Source organism: Lissotriton vulgaris, unplaced genomic scaffold (genome assembly GCF_964263255.1).
Source record: "Lissotriton vulgaris unplaced genomic scaffold, aLisVul1.2 SCAFFOLD_892, whole genome shotgun sequence".
Classification (NCBI taxonomy): Eukaryota; Metazoa; Chordata; class Amphibia; order Caudata; family Salamandridae; genus Lissotriton; species Lissotriton vulgaris.
In genome coordinates, this window is record NW_028254288.1 from 454,855 (window position 1) to 478,540 (window position 23,686).

The following is a 23,686-nucleotide window of genomic DNA, read 5'->3' on the forward strand; positions in this document are numbered from 1 at the left end:
CATGTTGTTTCTTGCAATGAAGCTCGAGGTTCTTTTTTGAAAGCTTTGATATGTCTAATCCCTAAAGAGGATAAGGATCCTTCCCTTTGTGCATCTCATTGATTACTTAGATTGATTAGTCCTGAGCAGAGGGGGTTTGTCAAGGGGAGGACAATAGCTGATAACTCAAGAACCTTTCTAAATATTATTCATTTAGCATCTAAGAGCGCTTCCCCTCGCCTTGGGCCTGGGGGGCCGCCAGAGTCGACACTCCTTACCTGGTCTTCACCACGTCCAGGGGGTGCATCAGGCAGATTTCCACCAGACCTGTGGAGACAGAAGAGAGAAACTTAGTGTCCGTGCAGCGACTCGTAATCCAGAGCTAGCGCCGCGAGGCCTGCAGGGCAAGGAGGCTGGCGCGCCTTGGAGCCCAGAGCTAGAGCCGCGAGGCCTGCAGGGCAAGGAGGCTGGCAGCGCCTCGGAGCCCAGAGCTAGAGCCGTGAGGCCTGCAGGGCAGGGAGGCTCGCAGCGCCTCGGAGCCCAGAGCTAGCGCCGCGAGGCCTGCAGGGCAGGGAGGCTCGCAGCGCCTCGGAGCCCAGAGCTAGCGCCGCGAGGCCTGCAGGGCAGGGAGGCTCGCAGCGCCTCGGAGCCCAGAGCTAGCGCCGCGAGGCCTGCAGGGCAAGGAGGCTCGTAGCGCCTCGGAGCCCAGAGCTAGAGCCACGAGGCCTGCAGGGCAGGGAGCAGGGCCGGCTCTAGGCTCATGGTGGCCCTGGGCAGGGAGCGTAGGTAGGGGGCCAGGATGAGGGGGTCCGGGCGGGGCGGAGCACGCAGGCCAGTTTTAGGGGAGGGGGTCAGGGAGTTTAGAAGTGGAACAGAGCCGGAGGCCGCCAAATCCCTGCCAGGGGCCACCACGCAAATATGTATCCATCCTCAGAGGATTAATATATTAAGGATATATATTGGCATGGTGGCCCCTGGGGTTTGGTGGCCCTGTGCAGGTGCACAGCTTGCACATGCCTAGAGTTGGCCCTGCAGAGAGGCTGGCGCGCCTCGGAGCCCAGAGCTAGAGCCGTTAGGCCTGCAGGGCAAGGAGGCTCGCAGCGCCTCAGAGCCCAGAGCTAGAGCCGCGAGGCCTGCAGGGCAAGGAGGCTCGCAGCGCCTCGGAGCCAAGAGCTAGCGCCGCGAGGCCTGCAGGGCAAGGAGGCTCGCAGCGCCTCGGAGCCCAGAGCTACAGCCGCGAGGCCTGCAGGGCAAGGAGGCTCGCAGCGCCTCGGAGCCCAGAGCTAGCGCAGCGAGGCCTGCAGGGCAAGGAGGCTTGCAGCGACTCGTAACCCAGAGCTAGCGCCGCGAGGCCTGTAGGGCAAGGAGGCTCGCAGCGCCTCGGAGCCCAGAGCTAGCGCAGCGAGGCCTGCAGGGCAAGGAGGCTTGCAGCGACTCGTAACCCAGAGCTAGCGCCGCGAGGCCTGCACGGCAAAGAGGCTCGCGCGCCTTGGAGCCCAGAGCTAGCGCCGAGAGGCCTGCAAGGCAAGGAGGCTCGCAGCGCCTCGGAGCCCAGAGATGGAGCCGCGAGGCCTGCAGGGCAAGGAGGCTCGCAGCGCCTCAGAGCCCAGAACTAGCGCTGCGAGGCCTGCAGGGCAAGGAGGCTCGCAGCGCCTCGAAGCCCAGAGCTAGAGCCGCGAGGCCTGCAGGGCAAGGAGGCTCGCAGCGCCTCGAAGCCCAGAGCTAGCGCTGCGAGGCCTGCAGGGCAGGGAGGCTCGCGGCGCCTCGGAGCCCAGAGCTAGCGCCGAGAGGCCTGCACGGCAAAGGAGGTTCGCAGCGCCTCAGAGCCCAGAGCTAGCGCTGCGAGGCCTGCAGGGCAGGGAGGCTCGCAGCGCCTCGGAGCCCAGAGCTAGCACTGCGAGACCTGCAGGGCAGGGAGGCTCGCGGCGCCTCGGAGCCCAGAGCTAGCGCCGCGAGGCCTGCAGGGCAGGGAGGCTCGCAGCGCCTCGAAGCCCAGAGCTAGCACTGCGAGACCTGCAGGGCAGGGAGGCTCGCGGCGCCAGCAGACTGGACTTCTGCATATAGGGGCTCACTTTATACAAACACAAATGAACACAACAGCAAAAGGAAGAGGTGAGAAGAAAACAAACAGTAACAAGAAAGTTATGAATGTGGGGCCCCTCACTACACGCGGCAGCCAGTGGCAGCCTAGCGCCTACATCCGTGGCACTCACTCCACCCCAAGCACTCGTGGGGCCAAGAGCACAGGACCTTCAGGTACAAAGGGGCCAGAGGAGAATAGGGCCCCCGGAAAATGGGGCCCGAGGAGCACAGGGGCCTCAGAGAATGGGGCCCGAGGAGCACAGGCGCCTCACAGAATGGGGCCCGAGGAGCACAGGCGCCTCACAGAATGGGGCCCAAGGAGCACAGGCGCCTCACAGAATGGGGTTTCTAGAGAGAGAGTACCCCACTATCACCAGCATAGGGGCCTGGGAGCATAGGAGCCTGGTAGCATAGGAGCCTGGGAGCATAGGGGCCTGGGAGCAGAGGAGCCTGGGAGCATAGGGGCCTGGGAGCATAGGAGCCTGGGAGCATAGGAGCCTGGGAGCATAGGAGCCTGAGAGCATAGGAGCCTGGGAGCATAGGAACCTGGGAGCAAAGGAACCTGGGAGCATAGGAACCTGGGAGCATAGGAGCCTGGGAGCAAAGGGGCCTGGGAGCATAGGAACCTGGGAGCATAGGAGCCTCTGAGCATAGGAGCCTGGGAGCATAGGGGCCTGGGAGCATAGGGGCCTGGGAGCATAGGAGCCTGGGAGCATAGGAGCATAGGAGCCTGGGAGCATAGGAGCCTGGGAGCATAGGAGCCTCGGAGCAAAGGAGACTGGGAGCATAGGAGCCTGGGAGCATAGGGGCCTGGGAGCATAGGGGCCTGGGAGTATAGGGGCCTGGGAGCATAGGAACCTGGGAGCATAGGAGCCTGGGCGCATAGGAGCCTGGGAGCATAGGAGCCTGGGAGCATAGGAGCCTGGGAGCATAGGAGCCTGGGAGCATAGGAGCCTGGGAGCATAGGGGCCTGGGAGCATAAGAGCCTGGGAGCATAGGAACCTGGGAGCATAGGAACCTGGGAGCATAGGAGCCTCGGATCATAGGAGCCTGAAGCATAGGATCATAGGAGCCTGGGAGCATAGGGGCCTGGGAGCATAGGGGCCTGGGAGCATAGGGGCCTGGGAGCATAGGAGCCTCGGAGCATAGGGGCCGGGGAGCATAGGGGCCTGGGAGCATAGGAACCTGGGAGCATAGGAGCCTGGGAGCATGGGAGCCTGGGAGCATAGGAGCCTGAGAGTATAGAAGCCTGGGAGCATGGGAGCCTGGGAGCATAGGCGCCTGGGAGCATAGGGGCCTGGGAGCATAGGGGCCTGGGAGCATAGGAGCCTGGGAGTAAAAGAGCCTGGGAGTATAGGAACCTGGGAGCATAGGAGCCTGGGAGCATAGGGGCCTGGGAGCATAGGGGCCTGGGAGCATAGGAGCCTGGGAGCATAGGAGCCTGGGAGCATAGGGGCCTGGGAGCATAGGGGCCTGGGAGCATAGGGGCCTGGGAGCATAGGGGCCTGGGAGTAAAAGAGCCTGGGAGTATAGGAACCTGGGAGCATAGGAGCCTGGGAGCATAGGGGCCTGGGAACATAGGAGCCTGGGAGCATAGGGGCCTGGGAACATAGGAGCCTGGGAGCATAGGGGCCTGGGAACATAGGAGCCTGGGAGCATAGGAGCCTGGGAGCATAGGAGCCTGGGAGCATAGGGGCCTGGGAGCATAGGGGCCTGGGAGCATAGGGGCCATGGAGCATAGGAACCTGGGAGCATAGGAGCCTGGGAGCATGGGAGCCTGGGATCATGGGAGCATAGGAGCCTGGGAGCATGGGAGCCTGGGAGCATGGGAGCATAGGAGCCTGGGAGCATAGGGGCCTGGGAACATAGGAGCCTGGGAGCATAGGAGCCTGGCAGCATAGGAGCCTGGGAGCATAGGGGCCTGGGAACATAGGAACCTGGGAGCATAGGGGCCTGGGAGCATAGGGGCCTGGGAGCATAGGGGCCTGGGAGCATAGGAACCTGGGAGCATAGGAGCCTGGGAGCATGGGAGCATGGGAGCATAGGAAACTGGGAGCATGGGAGCCTGGGAGCATAGGAACCTGGGAGCATAGGAGCATAGGAACCTGGGTGCATAGGGGCCTGGGAGCATAGGAACCTGGGAGCATAGGAGCATGGGAGCATAGGAGCCTGGGAGCATAGGAACCTGGGAGCATAGGAACCTGGGAGCATAGGAGCCTGGGAGCATGGGAGCATGGGAGCCTGGGAGCATGGGAGCATGGGAGCATAGGAGCCTGGGAGCATAGGAGCCTGGGAGCATAGGAGCCTGGGAGCATAGGAGCCTGGGAGCATGGGAGCCTGGGAGCATAGGAGCCTGGGAGCATGGGAGCATAGGAGCCTGGGAGCATGGGAGCCTGGGAGCATAGGAACCTGGGAGCATAGGAACATGGGAGCATAGGAACCTGGGAGCATGGGAGCATAGGAGCCTGGGAGTATAGTAGCATAGGGCCTGGGAGCATGGGAATATTGGGAGTATAGGGGTATTGGTGTATAGGGGACTGAAATAATAGGCCTCTAGGAGCATAGGGGCCTGGGAGCATAGGGGCCGGGGAGCATAGGGGCCTGGGATTATAGGATCCTGGGAGCATAGGAACCTGGGAGCATGGGAACCTGGGAGCATAGGAGCCTGGGAGCATAGGAGCCTGAGAGTATAAGAGCCTGGGAGCATGGGAGCCTGGGAGCATAGGGGCCTGGGAGCATAGGGGCCTGGGAGCATAGGAGCCTGGGAGCATAGGAGCCTGGGAGCATAGGAGCCTGGGAGCATAGGAGCCTGAGAGCATGGGAGCATGGGAGCCTGGGAGCATAGGGGCCTGGGAGCATAGGAGCCTGGGAGCATAGGAGCCTGGGAGCATGGGAGCCTGGGAGCAAAGGAGCCTGGGAGCATAGGAGCCTGGGAGCATAAGAGCCTGGGAGCATAGGGGCCTGGGAGCATAGGGGCCTGGGAGCATAGGGGCCTGGGAGCATAGGAACCTGGAAGCATAGGAACCTGGGAGCATAGGAGCCTGGGAGCATAAGAGCCTGGGAGCATAGGGGCCTGAGAGCATAGGGGCCTGAGAGCATAGGGGCCTGGGAGCATAGGGGCCTGGGAGCATAGGAGCCTGGGAGCATAGGAGCCTGGGAGCAGAAGAGCCTGGGAGCATAGGAAACTGGGAGCATAAGAGCCTGGGAGCATAAGAGCCTGGGAGCATTGGAACCTGGGAGCATAGGAGCCTGGGAGCATGGGAGCCTAGGAGCCTGGGAGCATAGGAGCCTGGGAGCATAGGAGCCTGGGAGCATAGGAGCCTGGGAGCATGGGAGCCTGGGAGCATAGGAACCTGGGAGCATAAGAGCCTGGGAGCATAAGAGCCTGGGAGCATAGGAACCTGGGAGCATAGGGGCCTGGGAGCATAGGGGCCTGGGAGCATAGGAACCTGGGAGCATAGGAACCTGGGAGCATAGGAGCCTGGGAGCATAAGAGCCTGGGAGCATAGGGGCCTGGGAGCATAGGGGCCTGGGAGCATATGAACCTGGGAGCATAGGAACCTGGGAGCATAGTAGCCTGGGAGCATAAGAGCCTGGGAGCATGGGAGCATAGGAGCCTGGGAGCATAGGGGCCTGGGAGCATAGGAGCCTGGGAGCAACGGAGCCTGGGAGCATAGGAGCCTGGGAGCATAGGAGCCTGGGAGCAAAGGAGCCTGGGAGCATAGGAACCTGGGAGCATAAGAGCCTGGGAGCATAAGAGCCTGGGAGCATAAGAGCCTGGGAGCATAGGAGCCTGGGAGCATAGGAGCCTGGGAGCATATGGGCCTGGGAGCATAGGGGCCTGGGAGCATAGGGGCCTGGGAGCATAGGGGCCTGGGAGCATTTGAACCTGGGAGCATAGGAACCTGGGAGCATAGGAGCCTGGGAGCATAAAGCCTGGGAGCATAGGGGCCTGGGAGCATAGGGGCCTGGGAGCATAGGGGCCTGGGAGCATAGGGGCCTGGGAGCATAGGGGACTGTTAGACGGACCGGGAGGGTCGGCCGAGGAGAGAGGGAGAGGTCTCCGGGGAGAGCCGTCTCCAGCGATCGTACAGACAAGTAACTTCCCCCCCACAGACGTACACCACACAAGGATAAGGTTCAACGTTACTTTATAAGCAATTCTTTAGGTACGGTGAAATGGTACAAGGAGGTCTGGACTCCGGGGTCCCCTCTAGTTTAGTCTCCTGGTTGGGTAAGGGGGTAGCGGGACAGTCTCGTTACCAATCTGGTGGATATGGTGGTAGATGAAATAGCTCACAATCCTCGAGCTCGGCGTTCTCGATGATCGGGCCGCGGCGGAGCCAGCAGGTCCCGATGAAGGTGGAGGTTACAAACGGTCCGCGGCCACGCCAGCAGGTCCCGACGACGATGAAGGTTTCAGAAGGTTGCGGCAGCGCCAGCAGGCAGGACGATAGTTCGCAAGGCAGGGCTACGGCAGCGCCAGTAGTCCGTCAAGGATGAGTTCTTCACTGCGTCTCTCGACTCCAGGATACAACTGCCTTCCTGCTCTGGAGCTGCCCCAGTTATAGGTCTGGCGCCCTTTGATGTCCGGACCCTCGCACGTGGAGGTCGGGAGGTCCGGGATGAGGGAGTCCAGACACCCAGCAGGGGGGTGGAGCCAGCGCCTGGGGGAGCTGGGGGCGATCGGCACTTGGCGGGGGAGAGCCATCGACACCTCTCTCTCCCATTGACCTGCCAAGTAGTCCGCTCACCTCCTGGGTGGATGGTGGTGCCGGGATGTCGGGGCCTGGCCAGGCCCAGGGTTAGGGTCGATCGGAGGCCACGCGGCCTCGTGGTGCTGTGTCCAAGATGGCGCCCAGGCCGGGCGAGAGGGCCGGTAGGGGATCGGGCCCATGAGGTGGAGATGTTCAGGGGCAGGGGTCCCATAGGAGACGAGAAACGGGTAGTGGTTGCGTGTAACACCTGAGGAGCCGGGCTCGGGCCTGGTCGTGCGGGGAGGGAGCAAGCCCTTCATGTGGCCTGTCCAACATGCGTCCCCCCCAGCTGAAGGCGGGGAGAGTCACCCATCCTCTTGGGGACTCTCCTCGTCAAGGCGGAAAAAGCGTGACAGGCCATCTGCGTTGGCGTGGTCTTGCCCAGGCCGATGTTCCACAGTGAAGTCCATCCCCTGCAGGGAGATGGACCAACGTAGTAGCTTCGGGTTTTCCCCCCGCATCTGCATTAGCCACTGCAGGGGCCGGTGATCGGTCTGTACCCGAAAGTGGGTGCCGAAGAGATAGGGCCGGAGCTTTTTGAGGGCCCACACCACGGCGAAGGCCTCCCTCTCAATGGTGCTCCAGCGTTGTTCTCGGGCCAGGAGTCGCCTGCTGATGAAAGCCACTGGCTGGTCAAGTCCTTCGGGGTTCAACTGGGAAAGGACTGCCCCAATGCCATGGTCAGAGGCATCCGTCTGGACGATAAACTTCCGACTGTAGTCGGGGGCCTGGAGCACAGGGGCGGAGCACATGGCGGCCTTCAGCTTCTCGAAGGCCGCTTGACAGTCTGGGGTCCAGTTGACCTTCTTTGGTTGGTTTTTGGATGTGAGTTCCGTGAGGGGCCCCACAATGCTGCCATAGTCTCGCACGAACCGCCGGTAGTAGCCTGTGAGTCCCAAAAAGGCGCGGACCTCGGTCTGGGTGATGGGGGGCTGCCAAGACTGGATGGCAGCGATCTTGAGTTGCAGAGGGGCCACCAGACCGCTTCCCACCTGGTGCTCGAGATAGGTCACGGACCCCTGGCCAATTTGGCATTTGCTGGCCTTGATCGTGAGGCCAGCTCGTTGGAGGGCCTGTAGCACCTCTCGGAGGTGGTGGAGGTGGTCGGACCAGTGGTGGCTGTACACAGCGACATCGTCCAGGTAGGCGGCGCTGAATTCTTCAAGCCCCGCCAGGACCTGGTTAACTAGCCGCTGAAACGTTGCTGGGGCATTCTTCATGCCGAATGGCATGACCTTGAAGTGATAGTGGCCATCAGGGGTGGAGAATGCAGATCGTTCTTGGGCCCGGGGTGTGAGACCGATCTGCCAGTAGCCCGCTGTCAGGTCGAAGATACTGAGGTAGCGGGCAGCTCCCATGCGGTCGATTAGTTCATCTGCCCGGGGGATGGGATGTGCGTCGGTTCTGGTGACCGCATTCAAGCCCCGGTAGTCGACGCAGAACCGGAGTTCCGGCGTGGCGCCGGGGGCGGCCGCTTTGGGGGCCAGTACTACTGGGCTGGCCCAGGGGCTGTCGGAGGGCTCGATGACCCCTAGCGTGAGCATCCTGGCCACCTCCTCTTGGATGCAGGCCCGTACCCGATCTGGTACGCGGTAGGCCCGGTGGCGGATAGGGGGACTGTCCCCAGTGTCCACATCGTGTACGCACCAGGGGGTGACCCCTGGGGTGAGGGAGAACAGGGTGGCGAACTGTAGCAGGAGGTCTCGGCATCCTTGGCGCTGTTCCAGGGTGAGGGCCTCCGAGAGTCGGACCCCGTCCACGGAGCCGTCCTTCTCCCGAGTCCGTAGGAGGTCAGGGAGGGGTTCGGAGTCCTCCTCGGTTCCATTGTCTGTTGCCATCAGGAGGCTGAGTTCTGAACGCACAAAATGGGGTTTCAGCCTGTTAGCGTGGAGGACCCGGAGAGGGTTCCGTGAAGATTCCATATCAATGAGATAGGTGACAGGGCTCTTGCGCTCAATTACTTTGAAGGGCCCCGTCCACTTGTCTTGCAGGGCGCATGGCTCGGTGGGGGACATTACCCACACCTGTTGTCCGGGTTCAAATTCGATGGAGGAGGCATTTTGATCGTACCACCTTTTCATGTCTTCCTGACTGGCCTCCAAGTTCGCCTTTGCCATCTCTCTGAATCGTCGGGTCTGGTTGCGGAGGGTTAGGAGGTACTTGAAAACATCTGGAGGGTTCTTTAGTGGGGGCATTTCCCAGCCTTCTTTGACTAGGCTGAGCGGCCTGCGTACCGGGTGTCCATACAAGAGTTCAAACGGGCTGAAGCCGAGGGACTTCTGGGGAACTTCTCGGTAGGCAAAGAGGAGGCACGGCAGTAGCACATCCCACTGGCGACGGAGGGGCTCTTCCAACCCCCCAATCATCCCTTTGAGCATGCGGTTGAACCGCTCAACGAGTCCGTTTCCTTGAGGGTGATAGGGGGTCGTGAATCGGTAGGTGACCCCACACTGTTGCCAGAGGGACTTCATGTATTTTGAAATAAAGTTTGTGCCTCGGTCGCTGACGACTTCCCGGGGGAAGCCCACACGGGAGAAGATCCCCATCAGGGCCCGACCGACTACCGGGGCTGTCACAGTTCGCAGGGGGACAGCCTCAGGGTAGCGGGTGGCGTGGTCCACCAGTACCAGGATGAACCGATGTCCTTGTGCTGTACGGGGGTCTAGGGGCCCCACAATGTCTATCCCCACCCTCTCGAACGGGGTGGTGACCACTGGAAAAGGTTGCAGGGGGACTTTCAGCTTGCGGCCGCTCTTCCCACTGGCTTGGCACGTGGGGCAAGATCGGCAGTGCTGGAGTACATCGTTCCTCATCTTGGGCCAGAAAAAGTGGGTGACCAGGCGACTGTAGGTTTTATCCTGACCCAGGTGGCCAGCCAGGGGGACATCATGGGCCAGGTTTAGCAAGAAGTCTCTAAAGCGGAGGGGCACCACTAGCACTCGACTGGCCCCTAACTCCGCGATTCTCTGTTCGCTGTACAACAGGTCATTGTCCCAATAGACCCAATGGGTTCCGGAAGTATCCCCTGCGCTCTGAGCGAGGGCTTGTTGGCGGAGTCCCTCGAGGGAGGGACAGGTCTTCTGTTCTTGGCGAAACTGTTCCTGGGTGGGCCCCCCTACTTGACGCCACTGATCCAGGCCGGGAAGGTCCTGAGGCTGAACGAGGCCCTCGGGAGTTTGTTCTGGGGGGACGGCCCGGTCGGTGTCTTCTACTGGAGCGACCGGGGGAGGAGGTGCCGGCCATTCAGGTTCTTCGGGTCGGGGGATGGCACGGGCGGCCATGGACCGGGTGGTTACGCACGCCCAGTCCGGGATGCCCAACATCCCCAGGTGCTCTCTCCTTTCTACGGCGGCCCACGGGGAACTCTCAAGGTCATTCCCCAGGAGACAGTCTACGGGGGCGTCATCTCGGACCGTCACTTTCAACATGCCTGAGACTCCTCCCCACTCGAAGGGGACGCAGGCCATCCGACATAGACTCTCCGAATTGTCGGCTGAACGGACAGGGCAGAGAATGTTCGGCAGGATCTGTTCCGGGGTCACCAGGTGACAGCGGACGGCTGTTACACTGGCCCCGGTGTCACGTAGGGCTTCAGCCCGGCGTCCATTAATGTTCACCCATTGACTGTACTTCCGGGTGTTGGCGGGTAGGGGGACCCGCGGGACCATGTCTCTTCCCCCTAGGCATGCTAGAACCATGGCGGCTGGTTCCCATTCTTGGTGTTCTTGCTCACATTCCTCATGTTCTTCAGAGATTTGTTCTTCCCCCAGGGCGGCGGCAGCCATCTGGCGGGGTCTCGGAGTCTGGCTCTGTGGACAATTTGGGTCGTTTGCGTAGTGGCCGACTCGCTGGCATCGGTGACACGTGACATTGGCTCTGTATCCCGGCCGCGCCGGGGTGTTGCCCCGGTTGGCCGGGGGTGGGGTGCTGGTAGCGGGGGCGGCCGGAGCGTTGTCTCTTCCTCGTCCTTGGCCCCCTCCTCCACCTCGGGGACGGTGCTGACCGTGGTGGTTCCGGTTCTGTTCATAGGACCCATTTCGGCCCACTCGGGTGATTTCCCACCGGTCAGCCTCGGCGGCGAGCTGCCGTGGATCAGTCAGTTTACTATCTAGGAGGTGTTGCCTGAGCTCGATGAAGCAGTTGTTTGATAGATGCTCCCATACCATGAGATTGAAGAGTTGTTCGTAAGTCGTTACGTTGCTTCCCTTGATCCAACCCTCGAAGGCCCGGCTGAAATAGTTCACGTATTCCACCCAAGTCGTACCCGGGATCCGGGTGCAGTCTCGGAACCTCTGGCGGTACATTTCGGGTGTGAGCCCATAGCGGGTGAGGAGGGCAGCTTTCATGTGGTCATAGGAGGTCATCAGATGGTCTGGGAGCTGTAGCAGGGCATCGCGGCCCTCATTGAGGAACCTCCCCCATAGACCGGCTCCCCAGTCGCTTCGATCGATCCGGTGGGAGGTCATAGCGATCTCGTAGGCCTTGAACCATTGCTGTATGTCGTCCTCTCGAAAAAATTCTCGAACGACATCCTTGGGGATGTGTACTTTTTTTTCTGTTGCCCCTGGGGTGCGCGGTTGCTCGGGCACCCCTAATTCTTTGGTCTGCTTGCGTAAGTCTATCTCAGCTAGTTTGCGCTCATGTTCATACGCCAGTCTCTTCTCCTCAAGCTCTCTTTGTCTCTGTTTCTCTTCCCGTTCTTCTCGGAGCCGGAGATGTTCCAGGTTCAGTTTTTGTTCGGCTAACTTGAGTTCGCCATCCATTTTGAGTCGGGCCATTTCTAGTTCATGTAGTCGGGTCCTTTCTCGTTCTTGGATCTCGTCTTGCGAGAGACCCGTTCTTCGCTCCTCGGGAGCCGTGGTGTCTTTTTCTGCTGCTGCGACATTTTGGTCCGGGGGTCTGACGGCCCCGGTTTCTGCCCAAGACTCAATGGCGTGCTTGAAATCGTCTTTAGTACTTAGACCGGTGGTAGCGATACCTAGTTCAATGCAGAATTGTTTCAACTCACGATGGCTGTATTCTTCCAATTTCTCTATCTGGAATTTCTCGGTGGATCCGCTTTCTTTGGTTGTCATTGTGATTTCGTCGTGGGGTGAGCTACTCTCTGTACGATTATGCGGTGATTCGGATCGCGCCGCTGGCCACCAATGTTAGACGGACCGGGAGGGTCGGCCGAGGAGAGAGGGAGAGGTCTCCGGGGAGAGCCGTCTCCAGTGATCGTACAGACAAGTAACTTCCCCCCCACAGACGTACACCACACAAGGATAAGGTTCAACGTTACTTTATAAGCAATTCTTTAGGTACGGTGAAATGGTACAAGGAGGTCTGGACTCCGGGGTCCCCTCTAGTTTAGTCTCTTGGTTGGGTAAGGGGGTAGCGGGACAGTCTCGTTACCAATCTGGTGGATATGGTGGTAGATGAAATAGCTCACAATCCTCGAGCTCGGCGTTCTCGATGATCGGGCCGCGGCGGAGCCAGCAGGTCCCGATGAAGGTGGAGGTTACAAACGGTCCGCGGCCACGCCAGCAGGTCCCGACGACGATGAAGGTTTCAGAAGGTTGCGGCAGCGCCAGCAGGCAGGACGATAGTTCGCAAGGCAGGTCTACGGCAGCGCCAGTAGTCCGTCAAGATGAGTTCTTCACTGCGTCTCTCGACTCCAGGATACAACTGCCTTCCTGCTCTGGAGCTGCCCCAGTTATAGGTCTGGCGCCCTTTGATGTCCGGACCCTCGCACTTGGAGGTCGGGAGGTCCGGGATGAGGGAGTCCAGACACCCAGCATGGGTGTGGAGCCAGCGCCTGGGGGAGCTGGGGGCGATCGGCACTTGGCGGGGGAGAGCCATCGACACCTCTCTCTCCCATTGACCTGCCAAGTAGTCCGCTCACCTCCTGGGTGGATGGTGGTGCCGGGATGTCGGGGCCTGGCCAGGCCCAGGGTTAGGGTCGATCGGAGGCCACGCGGCCTCGTGGTGCTGTGTCTAAGATGGCGCCCAGGCCGGGCGAGAGGGCCGGTAGGGGATCGGGCCCATGAGGTGGAGATGTTCAGGGGCAGGGGTCCCATAGGAGACGGGAAACGGGTAGTGGTTGCGTGTAACACCTGAGGAGCCGGGCTCGGGCCTGGTCGTGCGGGGAGGGAGCAAGCCCTTCATGTGGCCTGTCCAACAGGGACTGGGAGCATAGGAGCCTGGGAGCATAGGAGCCTGGGAGCATAAGAGCCTGGGAGCATAGGAACCTGGGAGCATAGGAGCCTGGAAGCATAAGAGCCTGGGAGCATAGGAACCTAGGAGCATCAGAGCCTGGGAGCATAGGAGCCTGGGAGCATAGGAGCCTGGGAGCATAGGGGCCTGGGAGCATGGGAGCCTGGGAGCATAGGAACCTGGGAGCATAAGAGCCTGGGAGCATAGGGGCCTGGGAGCATAGGGGCCTGGGAGCATAGGGGCCTGGGAGCATAGGAACCTGGGAGCATAGGAACTTGGGAGCATAGGAGCCTGGGAGCATAAGAGCCTAGGAGCATAGGGGCCTGGGAGCATAGGGGCCTGGGAGCATAGGGGCCTGGGAGCATAGGGGCCTGGGAGCATATGAACCTAGGAGCATAGGAACCTGGGAGCATAGGAGCCTGGGAGCATAAGAGCCTGGGAGCATAAGAGCCTGGGAGCATAAGAGCCTGGGAGCATGGGAGCCTGGGAGCATCGGAGCCTGGGAGCATGGGAGCCTGGGAGCATGGGAGCCTGGGAGCATAGGAACTTGGGAGCATGGGAGCCTGGGAGCATAGAAAGCGGGTAGCATAGGAGCCTGAGAGTATAAGACCCTGGGAGCATGGGAGCCTGGGAGCATAGGGGCCTGGGAGCATAGGGGCCGGGAGCATAGGGGCCTGGGAGCATAGGGGCCTGAGAGCATAGGGGCCTGGGCGCATAGCAACCTGGGAGCATGGGAGCCTGGGAGCATATGAACCTGGGAGCATAGGAGCCTGGGAGCATATGAACCTGGGAGCATAGGGGCCTGGGAGCATAGGAACCAGGGAGCATAGGAGCCTGAGAGTATAAGAGCCTGGGAGCATGGGAGCCTGGGAGCATAGGGGCCTGGGAGCATAGGGTCCGGGAGCATAGGGGCCTGGGAGCATAGGAGCCTGGGAGCATAGGGGCCTGGGCGCATAGCAACCTGGGAGCATGGGAGCCTGGGAGCATAGAAACCTGGGAGCATAGGAGCCTGGGAGCATGGGAACCTGGGAGCATAGGGGCCTGGGAGCATAGGAACCTGGGAGCATAGGAGCCTGGGAGCATAGGAACCTGGGAGCATAGGGGCCGGGAGCATAGGGGCCTGGGAGCATAGGAGCCTAGGAGCATAGGGGCCTGGGCGCATAGCAACCTGGGAGCATGGGAGCCTGGGAGCATAGGAACCTGGGAGCATAGGAGCCTGGGAGCATAGGGACCTGAGAGTATAAGAGCCTGGGAGCATGGGAGCCTGGGAGCATAGGGGCCTGGGAGCATAGGAGCCTGGGAGCATGGGAGCATGGGAGCCTGGGAGCAAAGGAGCCTGGGAGCATAGGAGCCTGGGAGCATGGGAACCTGGGAGCATAAGAGCATGGGAGCATAAGAGCCTGGGAGCATAGGAGCCTGGGAGCATAGGGGCCTGGGAGCATAGGGGCCTGGGAGCATAGGGGCCTGGGAGCATAGGGGCCTGGGAGCATAGGGGCCTGGGAGCATAGGAACCTGGGAGCATAGGAACCTGGGAGCATAGGAGCCTGGGAGCATAGGAGCCTGGGAGCATAGGGGCCTGGGAGCCTAGGGGCCTGGGAGCATAGGAGCCTGGGAGCATAGGAGCCTGGGAGCAAAGGAGCCTGGGAGCAAAGGAGCCTGGGAGCATAAGAGCCTGGGAGCATAAGAGCCTGGGAGCATAGGAACCTGGGATCATAGGAGCCTGGGAGCATGGGAGCCTGGGAGCATAGGAGCCTGGGAGCATAGGAGCCTGGGAGCATAAGAGCCTAAGGGCCTGGGAGCCTGGGAGCATAGGGGCCTGGGAGCATAGGGGCCTGGGAGCATAGGAGCCTGGGAGCAACGGAGCCTGGGAGCAACGGAGCCTGGGAGCAACGGAGCCTGGGAGCATAGGAGCCTGGGAGCAAAGGAGCCTGGGAGCATAGGAGCCTGGGAGCATAGGAGCCTGGGAGCATAGGAACCTGGGAGCATAAGAGCCTGGGTGCATAAGAGCCTGGGAGCATAGGAGCCTGGGAGCATAGGGGCCTGGGAGCATAGGGGCCTGGGAGCATAGGGGCCTGGGAGCATAGGAACTTGGGAGCATAGGAACCTGGGAGCATAGGAGCCTGGGAGCATAAGAGCCTGGGAGCATAGGGGCCTGGGAGCATAGGGGCCTGGGAGCATGGGAGCCTGGAAGCATAGGAACCTGGGAGCATAGGAACCTGGGAGCATAAGAGCCTGGGAGCATAGGAACCTGGGAGCATAAGAGCCTGGGAGCTTAAGAGCCTGGGAGCATAGGAACCTGGGAGCATAGGGGCCTGGGAGCATAGGGGCCTGGGAGCATAGGAACCTGGGAGCATAGGAACCTGGGAGCATAAGAGCCTGGGAGCATAAGAGCCTGGGAGCATATGGGCCTGGGAGCATAGGGGCCTGGGAGCATAGGTGCCTGGGAGCATAGGGGCCTGGGGGCATATGAACCTGGGAGCATAGGAACCTGGGAGCATGGGAGCCTGGGAGCATAGGGGCCTGGGAGCATAGGGGCCTGGGAGCATAGGGGCCGGGAGCATAGGGGCCTGGGAGCATAGGAGCCTGGGAGCATAGGGGCCTGGGAGCATGGGAGCCTGGGAGCATAGGAACCTGGGAGCATGGGAGCCTGGGAGCATAGGAACCTGGGAGCATAGGAGCCTGAGAGTATACGAGCCTGGGAGCATGGGAGCCTGGGAGCATAGGGGCCTGGGAGCATAGGGGCCTGGGAGCATAGGGGCCGGGAGCATGGGGGCCTGGGAGCATAGGAGCCTGGGAGCATAGGGGCCTGGGCGCATAGCAACCTGGGAGATTGGGTGCCTGGGAGCATAGGAACCTGGGAGCATAGGAGCCTGGGAGCATAGGAGCCTGGGAGCATAGGAACCTGGGAGCATAGGGGCCTGGGAGCATAGGAACCTGGGAGCATAGGAGCCTGAGAGTATAAGAGCCTGGGAGCATGGGAGCCTGGGAGCATAGGGGCCTGGGAGCATAGGGGCCGGGAGCATAGGGGCCTGGGAGCATAGGAGCCTGGGAGCATAGGGGCCTGGGCGCATAACAACCTGGGAGTATGGGAGCCTGGGAGCATAGGAACCTGGGAGCATAGGAACCTGGGAGCATAGGGGCCTGGGAGCATAGGAACCTGGGAGCATAGGAACCTGGGAGCATAGGAACCTGGGAGCATAGGGGCCGGGACATAGTGGCCTGGGAGCATAGGAGCCTGGGAGCATAGGGGCCTGGGCGCATAGCAACCTGGGAGCATGGGAGCCTGGGAGAATAGGAGCCTGGAAGCATAGGAACCTGGGAGCATAGGGGCCTGGGAGCATAGGAACCTGGGAGCATAGGAACCTGGGAGCATAGGAGCCTGGGAGCATAGGAGCCTGGGAGCATGGGAGCCTGGGAGCATGGGAGCATAGGAGCCTGGGAGCATAGGAGCCTGGGAGCATAGGAGCCTGGGAGCATGGGAGCATAGGAGCCTGGGAGCATAGGAACCTGGGAGCATAGGAACCTGGGAGCATAGGAGCCTGGGAGCATGGGAGCCTGGGAGCATGGGAGCATAGGAGCCTGGGAGCATAGGAGCCTGGGAGCATAGGAGCCTGGGAGTATAGGAGCCTGAGAGCATAGGAGCCTGGGAGCATAGGAACCTGGGAGCATAGAGGCCTGGGAGCATAGGAACCTGGGAGCATAGGAACCTGGGAGCATAGGAACCTGGGAGCATAGGAGCCTGGGAGCATGGGAGCATAGGAGCCTGGGAGCATAGGAGCCTGGGAGCATAGGAGCCTGGGAGCATGGGAGCATAGGAGCATAGGAGCCTGGGAGCATAGGAACCTGGGAGCATAGGAACCTGGGAGCATGGGAGCCTGGGAGCATGGGAGCATAGGAGCCTGGGAGCATAGGAGCCTGGGAGCATGGGAACCTGGGAGCATGGGAGCCTGGGAGCATGGGAGCCTGGGAGCATGGGGGCCTGGGAGCATAGGGGCCTGGGAGCATAGGAGCCTGGGAGCATAGGAGCCTGGGAGCATAGGGGCCTGGGGGCATAGGAGCCTGGGAGCATAGGAACCTGGGAGCATAGGGGCCTGGGAGCATAGGGGCCTGGGAGCATAGGAGCCTGGGAGCATGGGAGCATGGGAGCCTGGGAGCATAGGGGCCTGGGAGCATAGGAGCCTGGGGGCATGGGAGCCTGGGAGCATGGGAGCATAGGTGCCTGGGAGCATAGGAGCCTGGGAGCATAGGAGCCTGGGAACATAGGAGCATAGGATCATAGGAGCCTGGGAGCATAGGAGCCTGGGAGCATAGGGGCCTGTGAGCATAGGAACCTGGGAGCATAGGAACCTGGGAGCATAGGAGCCTGGGAGCATAGGAACCTGGGAGCATAGGAACCTGGGAGCATAGGAGCCTGGGAGCATGGGAGCATAGGAGCCTGGGAGCATAGGGGCCTGGGAGCATAGGGGCCTGGGAGCATAGGAACCTGGGAGCATGAGAACCTGGGAGCATGGGAGCATAGGAGCCTGGGAGCATAGGAGCCTGGGAACATAGGAGCATAGGATCATAGGAGCCTGGGAGCATAGGGGCCTGGGAGCATAGGAACCTGGGAGCATAGGAACCTGGGAGCATAGGAGCCTGGGAGCATAGGAGCCTGGGAGCATAGGAACCTGGGAGCATGGGAGTCTGGGAGCATGGGAGTCTGGGAGCATGGGAGCCTGGGAGCATGGGAGCATAGGAGCCTGGGAGCATAGGAGCCTGGGAGTATAGTAGCATAGGGCCTGGGAGCATGGGAATATTGGGAGTATAGGGGTATTGGTGTATAGGGGATTGAAATAATAGGCCTCTAGGAGCACAGGGGCTTGGGAGCATGGGGATATGGGAGTATAGGCACCTGAGAGCATAGGGAAGTGAAGGATTAGGGCTCTGGTAGCATTGGGGCCTGTGAGTATAGGGCCTGAGAGTATAATATCAATATAATATAAGAGCAATATCCGCTGCAAAAAGAGTACAATGAAAATGGCGGCACATTTCCTTGAGATGGAACACTGTGTCAATGACATCTACTGGACTGTAATTGAGCAATTACCCACAGAACAAGGACTCTTTGAAAAAGAGCAACGTTGGGTTTTCCGCTTAGGTACCCACATATCTGGTTTGAATGATGCCATCCCCTGGGGCCAACTAAAACCCTAAAAGAAAAATAGATCCTGAATTAAGAGTCTTTCTCCCATTCTACACAAAAGTAACTCTGCCTCGTTTTTAATGTCCGAATGAATATCCCATATGAACATTTTCCATGTAAACACTTAAAATATGTCAAATCCTGAACAACCCGTAGGGCATATGGGTTGAACAAAAAGATGAACAAAACTACATGGGATACATTGATTATCCTTACCCCTCTCTCATCCCCCTCTAAACTGACTATTTACACTAATATATGAACCTTAGAATTGTTCGCAAAATCCTTGCGTCATCCAAACATGTGTAAATTTAATTAACGATTGTCAAAATAAAAACAAACACTCGGCTCACTGCAGGCGCGAACCCGAGACCTTGAGGATAAGTCTAGAAACGAGTAGAAACCTCTCTCCGGGCACGCGCTATAGACACGATGTCCCGATAGCCTAGCACGCATGCGCAACCGCGGGTAACTACCTATCGCGCATGCGTGGTTCGATAGAGTAGCTAAAAGCAAACCCAATTACCGGCGATCCAAATATGGGTATCCCCGGTTACAAACCTTACGAATAACCTAATTAAGGGCGAGATACCGGCGAACCAAATATGGTGATCCCGGTTAGAAACTCTACCAATAACTCAATTAATGGCGTGACAAGGATAGTATATATAGGGCCCCTTTTCTCAAACACTCCGGCACAACCAACGGAGCTGGCGTAAGGGGCAGCAAAGAGGGATTCTCCTGATAGACTCGTGAGTAATACAAGTGCAAAATGAAAGAACTTACCACCTCTACCAAAATGTAAGTAGCATGATAAATAGCAGTATGCACATTTTTTTCTCACAGGCAGCAAGGAAGCACGAGTAACCCCTACGTTATCACGGACTCATGTAGTAACAAACTGTAAACAAAACAGTATGTAATGCCCACTGTGAGCTTCACTTAATCTACTTATTATTCACAATAATTTTAAGACTTAACAAGTACCACATGGGCTGACTACAACCCGGTTATACCATGATCATTAGAGTGTGTGTTTTATGTTATATGTGTGTCTGTCTAGTATGTGTTTATTTTAAATTAAATGATTTTTCAACATAGGCACGTTCATCATGTGTAGAATGACACAAACGTATCTAGACTATTTTTTAACCGCACTTTTTTGTGACTATATCCACGGGTAAGCATACCTATGGTGTCTCAAGGGATGGACCACCTGAAAAAAAATTGTTGTCCTTTTCCTTCCAGGTCAGCTAAATAGCGGTTGTTCTGTAGGTACATTGATACACCTGCACTCGTAAATTTCACTTTTTTAGAAATAAAAAAAAGCAGAAATAGAAAAACGTGAGTACGGTGGGGATTTGTGTACCCCAGTCCTGAAGAAGATGTTTTTACATCAAAACATGTTGACACACATAGGTAACGGCAATACTTCCACCCTTTTTAATAGTACCAGCCCGGGGGCCAATTAAAGTTTTGTTGCTACCCCACGAGCAGGCACTTTTTAATCTCACTCACTATTTAAACCCCACCACAACACTCACTTACACTCTCACTCACTAACACCACACATAGTCAAATCAGTGCTCCCACGCAACCGTCCGTCGCAGCACGCCGCATCCCGTAGAGGGATGCGAGGACCCCGATGATGAATCATGACACCAAGGGGCCTGTTGGTGTGTGAGGGGTACCTAAAAACAACAAGTGTGTTCCCAACCACAGTAGGGACACCTCTTTCCCACTTCCCAATGGATTCCTCTTCTCAAATGTGCATCTGGAAGATCTTCATGTCTTTATTTCTTTGCACGGAACTTTTCCGCATTTCCATCGCTGCAACATTGCTTGTTGTGAGATCTTCCAACATCGAAAGGTACATGGACTTAAAGTGTCGTATTTTAAGAACTGAACAGAACTAAGCTAAAACTACTATTTTTTAAAATAAACTTTTTTATTAGCGACACAGGAGACAAAAATAAACAAACAAAACAGAGCAAGCAGCATGAGGAAGGGGACAATAATAAGAAAAAAGGAATAGTCTAAGCATATACAGAATTGACATTACATCATTTGGCAGGTTCTGATTATATCCAAGCAAATTAGATGCATATGTCGTTGCTGGTAAAAAACATTTAAAAAAAACAATTAACTAAATGATGCATAATTTTCACCTAAAGTGGGAAAGACCCCCAGATCTTATCAAATTTGGCTAGATATTTAGTACCCCTGAGCCTGGCCAGCGCTAACTCCATACTATGAATTTCATTAAAAAGTGACCACCGTTCCATTATACGAGGGGAGTTAGGAGAAATCCAGGCGCGTGCAATTATAAGTTTCGCACAAGACACCGAAATTATGATTAAAGATCTTTGTGGAGTGCTCCTACCATTAATATCTAACAAAACTAGAGCAGAATCTAAGGAAAATGAGACCCCTAGCTTCAATGACATTATGTTCTCAAAAGATGACCAACATTCTGATATCTTGGGACAAGTGTAGAGCATGTGCACCAGATCGGCTGCGACTAACGCACATTTAGGGCAGTTATTTTTTTCCCTGTAAGTACTGTTAGAAGCCCATTTAGATATTCTCTCTGGGGTGTGGTGGAGCATACAAGTTGTTTTAAATTTCAGTAATCTTAAACTAGACGAGGAGACCACGTTGTTAATATTGCGTAAAGATGACTTAATCAGAGCCGGAGTAATATTACTCCCTAGCATCCTACTCCACTTCTCTGCAGTCCGTGTTCTTGTAGGTATTGAAGCACTTATAGCAGCCACTGATTAATGACTTGCGTTTCTGCGAATAAAAGCAATCCCATATACTGGAGTCAGAAATATTCTGTAGTTTCATTTTACGAATAAAGAAATCATATATCTGCATATACTTGAACCTCGTAGAATCAGGGATATTATGGAGTGTCCTGAGTGTTTCGAAGCTCAGAAACCCTTGTGCGCCATAAAGATCCCCAAGACTTTTATTCCATGCATCAACCAAATATTAGTTGGTCCATCACTAAATATCCCCGATAAACCGGGGTTTCCCCATAGAGTCAATTTGGGATGGAAAAAGGTCACCTTACAGAAAGCCTGAATATTACTCCAGATTTTAGCCAAGTCTCTAGCTGTCTTGAAACGCACCCTTTTGTAGTAATTGGGATCATTGATCCTCCACAAGAACATAATCACAACAGAATTAAACATAAATGTAAGATAATAAGGTCGATTATCTACCTCCTCAGAATTAATTAAATGTCGTAAGCGTCCCACAAATGTTGACCAAAAGTATAACTTAAAATCCGGGAAGTTCAGCCCTCCAGCATCAGAAGCCCCTTTTAAAAGAGTAATAGATCTACAAACTTTACGATATCCCCAAATAAAGCGGTGTGATACGGGACTGACGCCTGCCCCGCCCGTACCTCCCATTCTCGGACGCTCACTCTTCACGGCAGCCTGCGATGAAGCGTCCTTGGACACAGCCCTGACAACCAGCACCCCTCCCCTCTCTGTCTTCCAGGGGCCAATCAGGAACAGTCATCTCCCGGAACCACAACCACCTGACCCCGGAAGTCCCGCCTCGGAATCACCGCCGGAACAGGGAAAAAGCGGAAGCAAGGACAGAGACGCCGTCGGAGCAGCGATCTCGTGGCAGGAGGCTCGGACCGGCGTTGAAGCAGACCAGGCGAACGAAGGAGAAGAAGAGTGGAGCGAAGACTGGTGGAGTCCAGAGGAGGAGGCTGAAGAGATGCCGCAACTCACCTGGGTGGTCCCGACGAAGATGGTAGTTACAACGGATCGCGGCAGCGCCAGCAGGTCCCAATGAAGACGGTAGATTGCAGAGGGCCGCGGCAGCGCCAGCAGCAGGACGACAGTTCACAAGGTAGGGCTGCGGCAGCGCCAGCAGTCCGTCAAGGATGAGTTCTTCAAGGCGTCTCTCGACTCCAGGATACAACTGCCTTCCTGCTCTGGAGCTGCCCCAGTTATAGGTCTGGCGCCCTTTGATGTCCGGACCCTCGCACTTGGAGGTCGGGAGGTCCGGGATGAGGGAGTCCAGACACCCAGCAGGGGGGTGGAGCCAGCGCCCGGGGAAGCTGGGGGCGATCGGCACCTGGCGGGGGAGAGCCATCGACACTCCTTTCTCCCATTGACCTGCCAAGTGGTCCGTTCACCTCCTGGGTGGATGGTGGTGCCGGGCTGTCGGGGCCTGGCCAGGCCCAGGGTTGGGGTCGAGCTGAGGCCACGCGGCCTCGTGGTGCAGTGTCTAAGATGGCGGCCGGGTCGGGCAAGGGTGCTGACGGGGGCCCGGCCCGGTAATATAGAGATGTCCGGGAGCAGGGGTCCCGTGGGGGACGTTTTGTGAGTTGCTTCTGTGGGTAGCACCTGGAGAGCCGGTGCCCGGCCCCTGTCGTGCGGGGAGGGAGCGAGCCCTTCATGTGGCCTGTCCAACATGCGTCCCCCCCAGCTGAAGGCGTGGAGAGTCACCCATCTTCTTGGGGACTTTCCTCGTCGAGGCGGAAAAAGCGTGACAGGCCATCCGCGTTGGCGTGATCCTGGCCAGGGCGGTGCTCCACAGTGAAGTCCATCCCCTGCAGGGAGATGGACCATCGCAACAGCTTGGGATTCTCCCCCCGCATCTGCATTAACCATTGCAGGGGGCGATGATCTGTTTGCACCCGGAAGTGGGTACCGAAGAGGTAGGGCCGGAGCTTCTTGAGGGCCCACACTACTGCGAAGGCCTCCCTCTCGATGGTGCTCCAGCGCTGTTCCCGGTCCAGTAGGCGTCTGCTGATGAAGGCCACTGGTTGGTCGACTCCCTCGGGGTTCAGTTGGGAGAGGACGGCCCCAATGCCATGGTCGGAGGCATCAGTCTGGACGATGAACTCTCGGCTGTAGTCGGGAGCCTGGAGCACAGGGGCGGTGCACATGGCGGCCTTCAGCTTCTCGAAGGCCGCTTGACAGTCAGGAGTCCAGTTGACTCTTTTCGGCTGGTTCTTGGATGTAATTGCCGTGAGGGGCCCCACAATGCTGCCATAGTCCTTCACAAACCGCCGGTAGTAGCCGGTGAGCCCCAAGAAGGCTCGGACCTCGGTTTGGGTGATGGGTGGTTGCCAGGACTGGATGGCAGCGATCTTGAGCTGGAGGGGGGCCACCAGACCGCTCCCCACTTGGTGTCCGAGGTAGGTCACGGACCCCGGGCCAATCTGGCATTTGCTGGCCTTGATTGTGAGGCCGGCCTGTTGGAGGGCCTGCAGGACCTCTCGGAGGTGGTTGAGGTGGTCTGATCAGTGGCGGCTGTACACTGCGATATCGTCCAGGTAGGCAGCGCTGAAGTCTTCGAGGCCTGACAATACCTGGTTCACCAGTCGCTGGAAAGTGGCTGGAGCATTTTTCATGCCGAAGGGCATCACTTTGAATTGGTAGTGGCCATCCGGGGTGGAGAAAGCGGATCGTTCTTGGGCCCTGGGGGTGAGGCCGATCTGCCAGTAGCCCGCTGT

General features: G+C 58.2%; 1 protein-coding gene across 1 annotated transcript in view; it reads right to left on the bottom strand.

The window, feature by feature from the left end:
- LOC147659591 (mitochondrial 2-oxodicarboxylate carrier-like) overlaps positions 1–23,686 on the bottom strand; it is a gene marked incomplete at its 3' end in the record, with an annotated part of 710,830 nt that overhangs the window by 416,464 nt on the left and 270,680 nt on the right. The window contains exon 3 of the mRNA XM_086951622.1: positions 258–306. Within this exon, the coding sequence (XP_086807748.1) occupies positions 258–306 (49 nt within the window). The remainder of the gene's footprint in view (positions 1–257; positions 307–23,686) is intronic.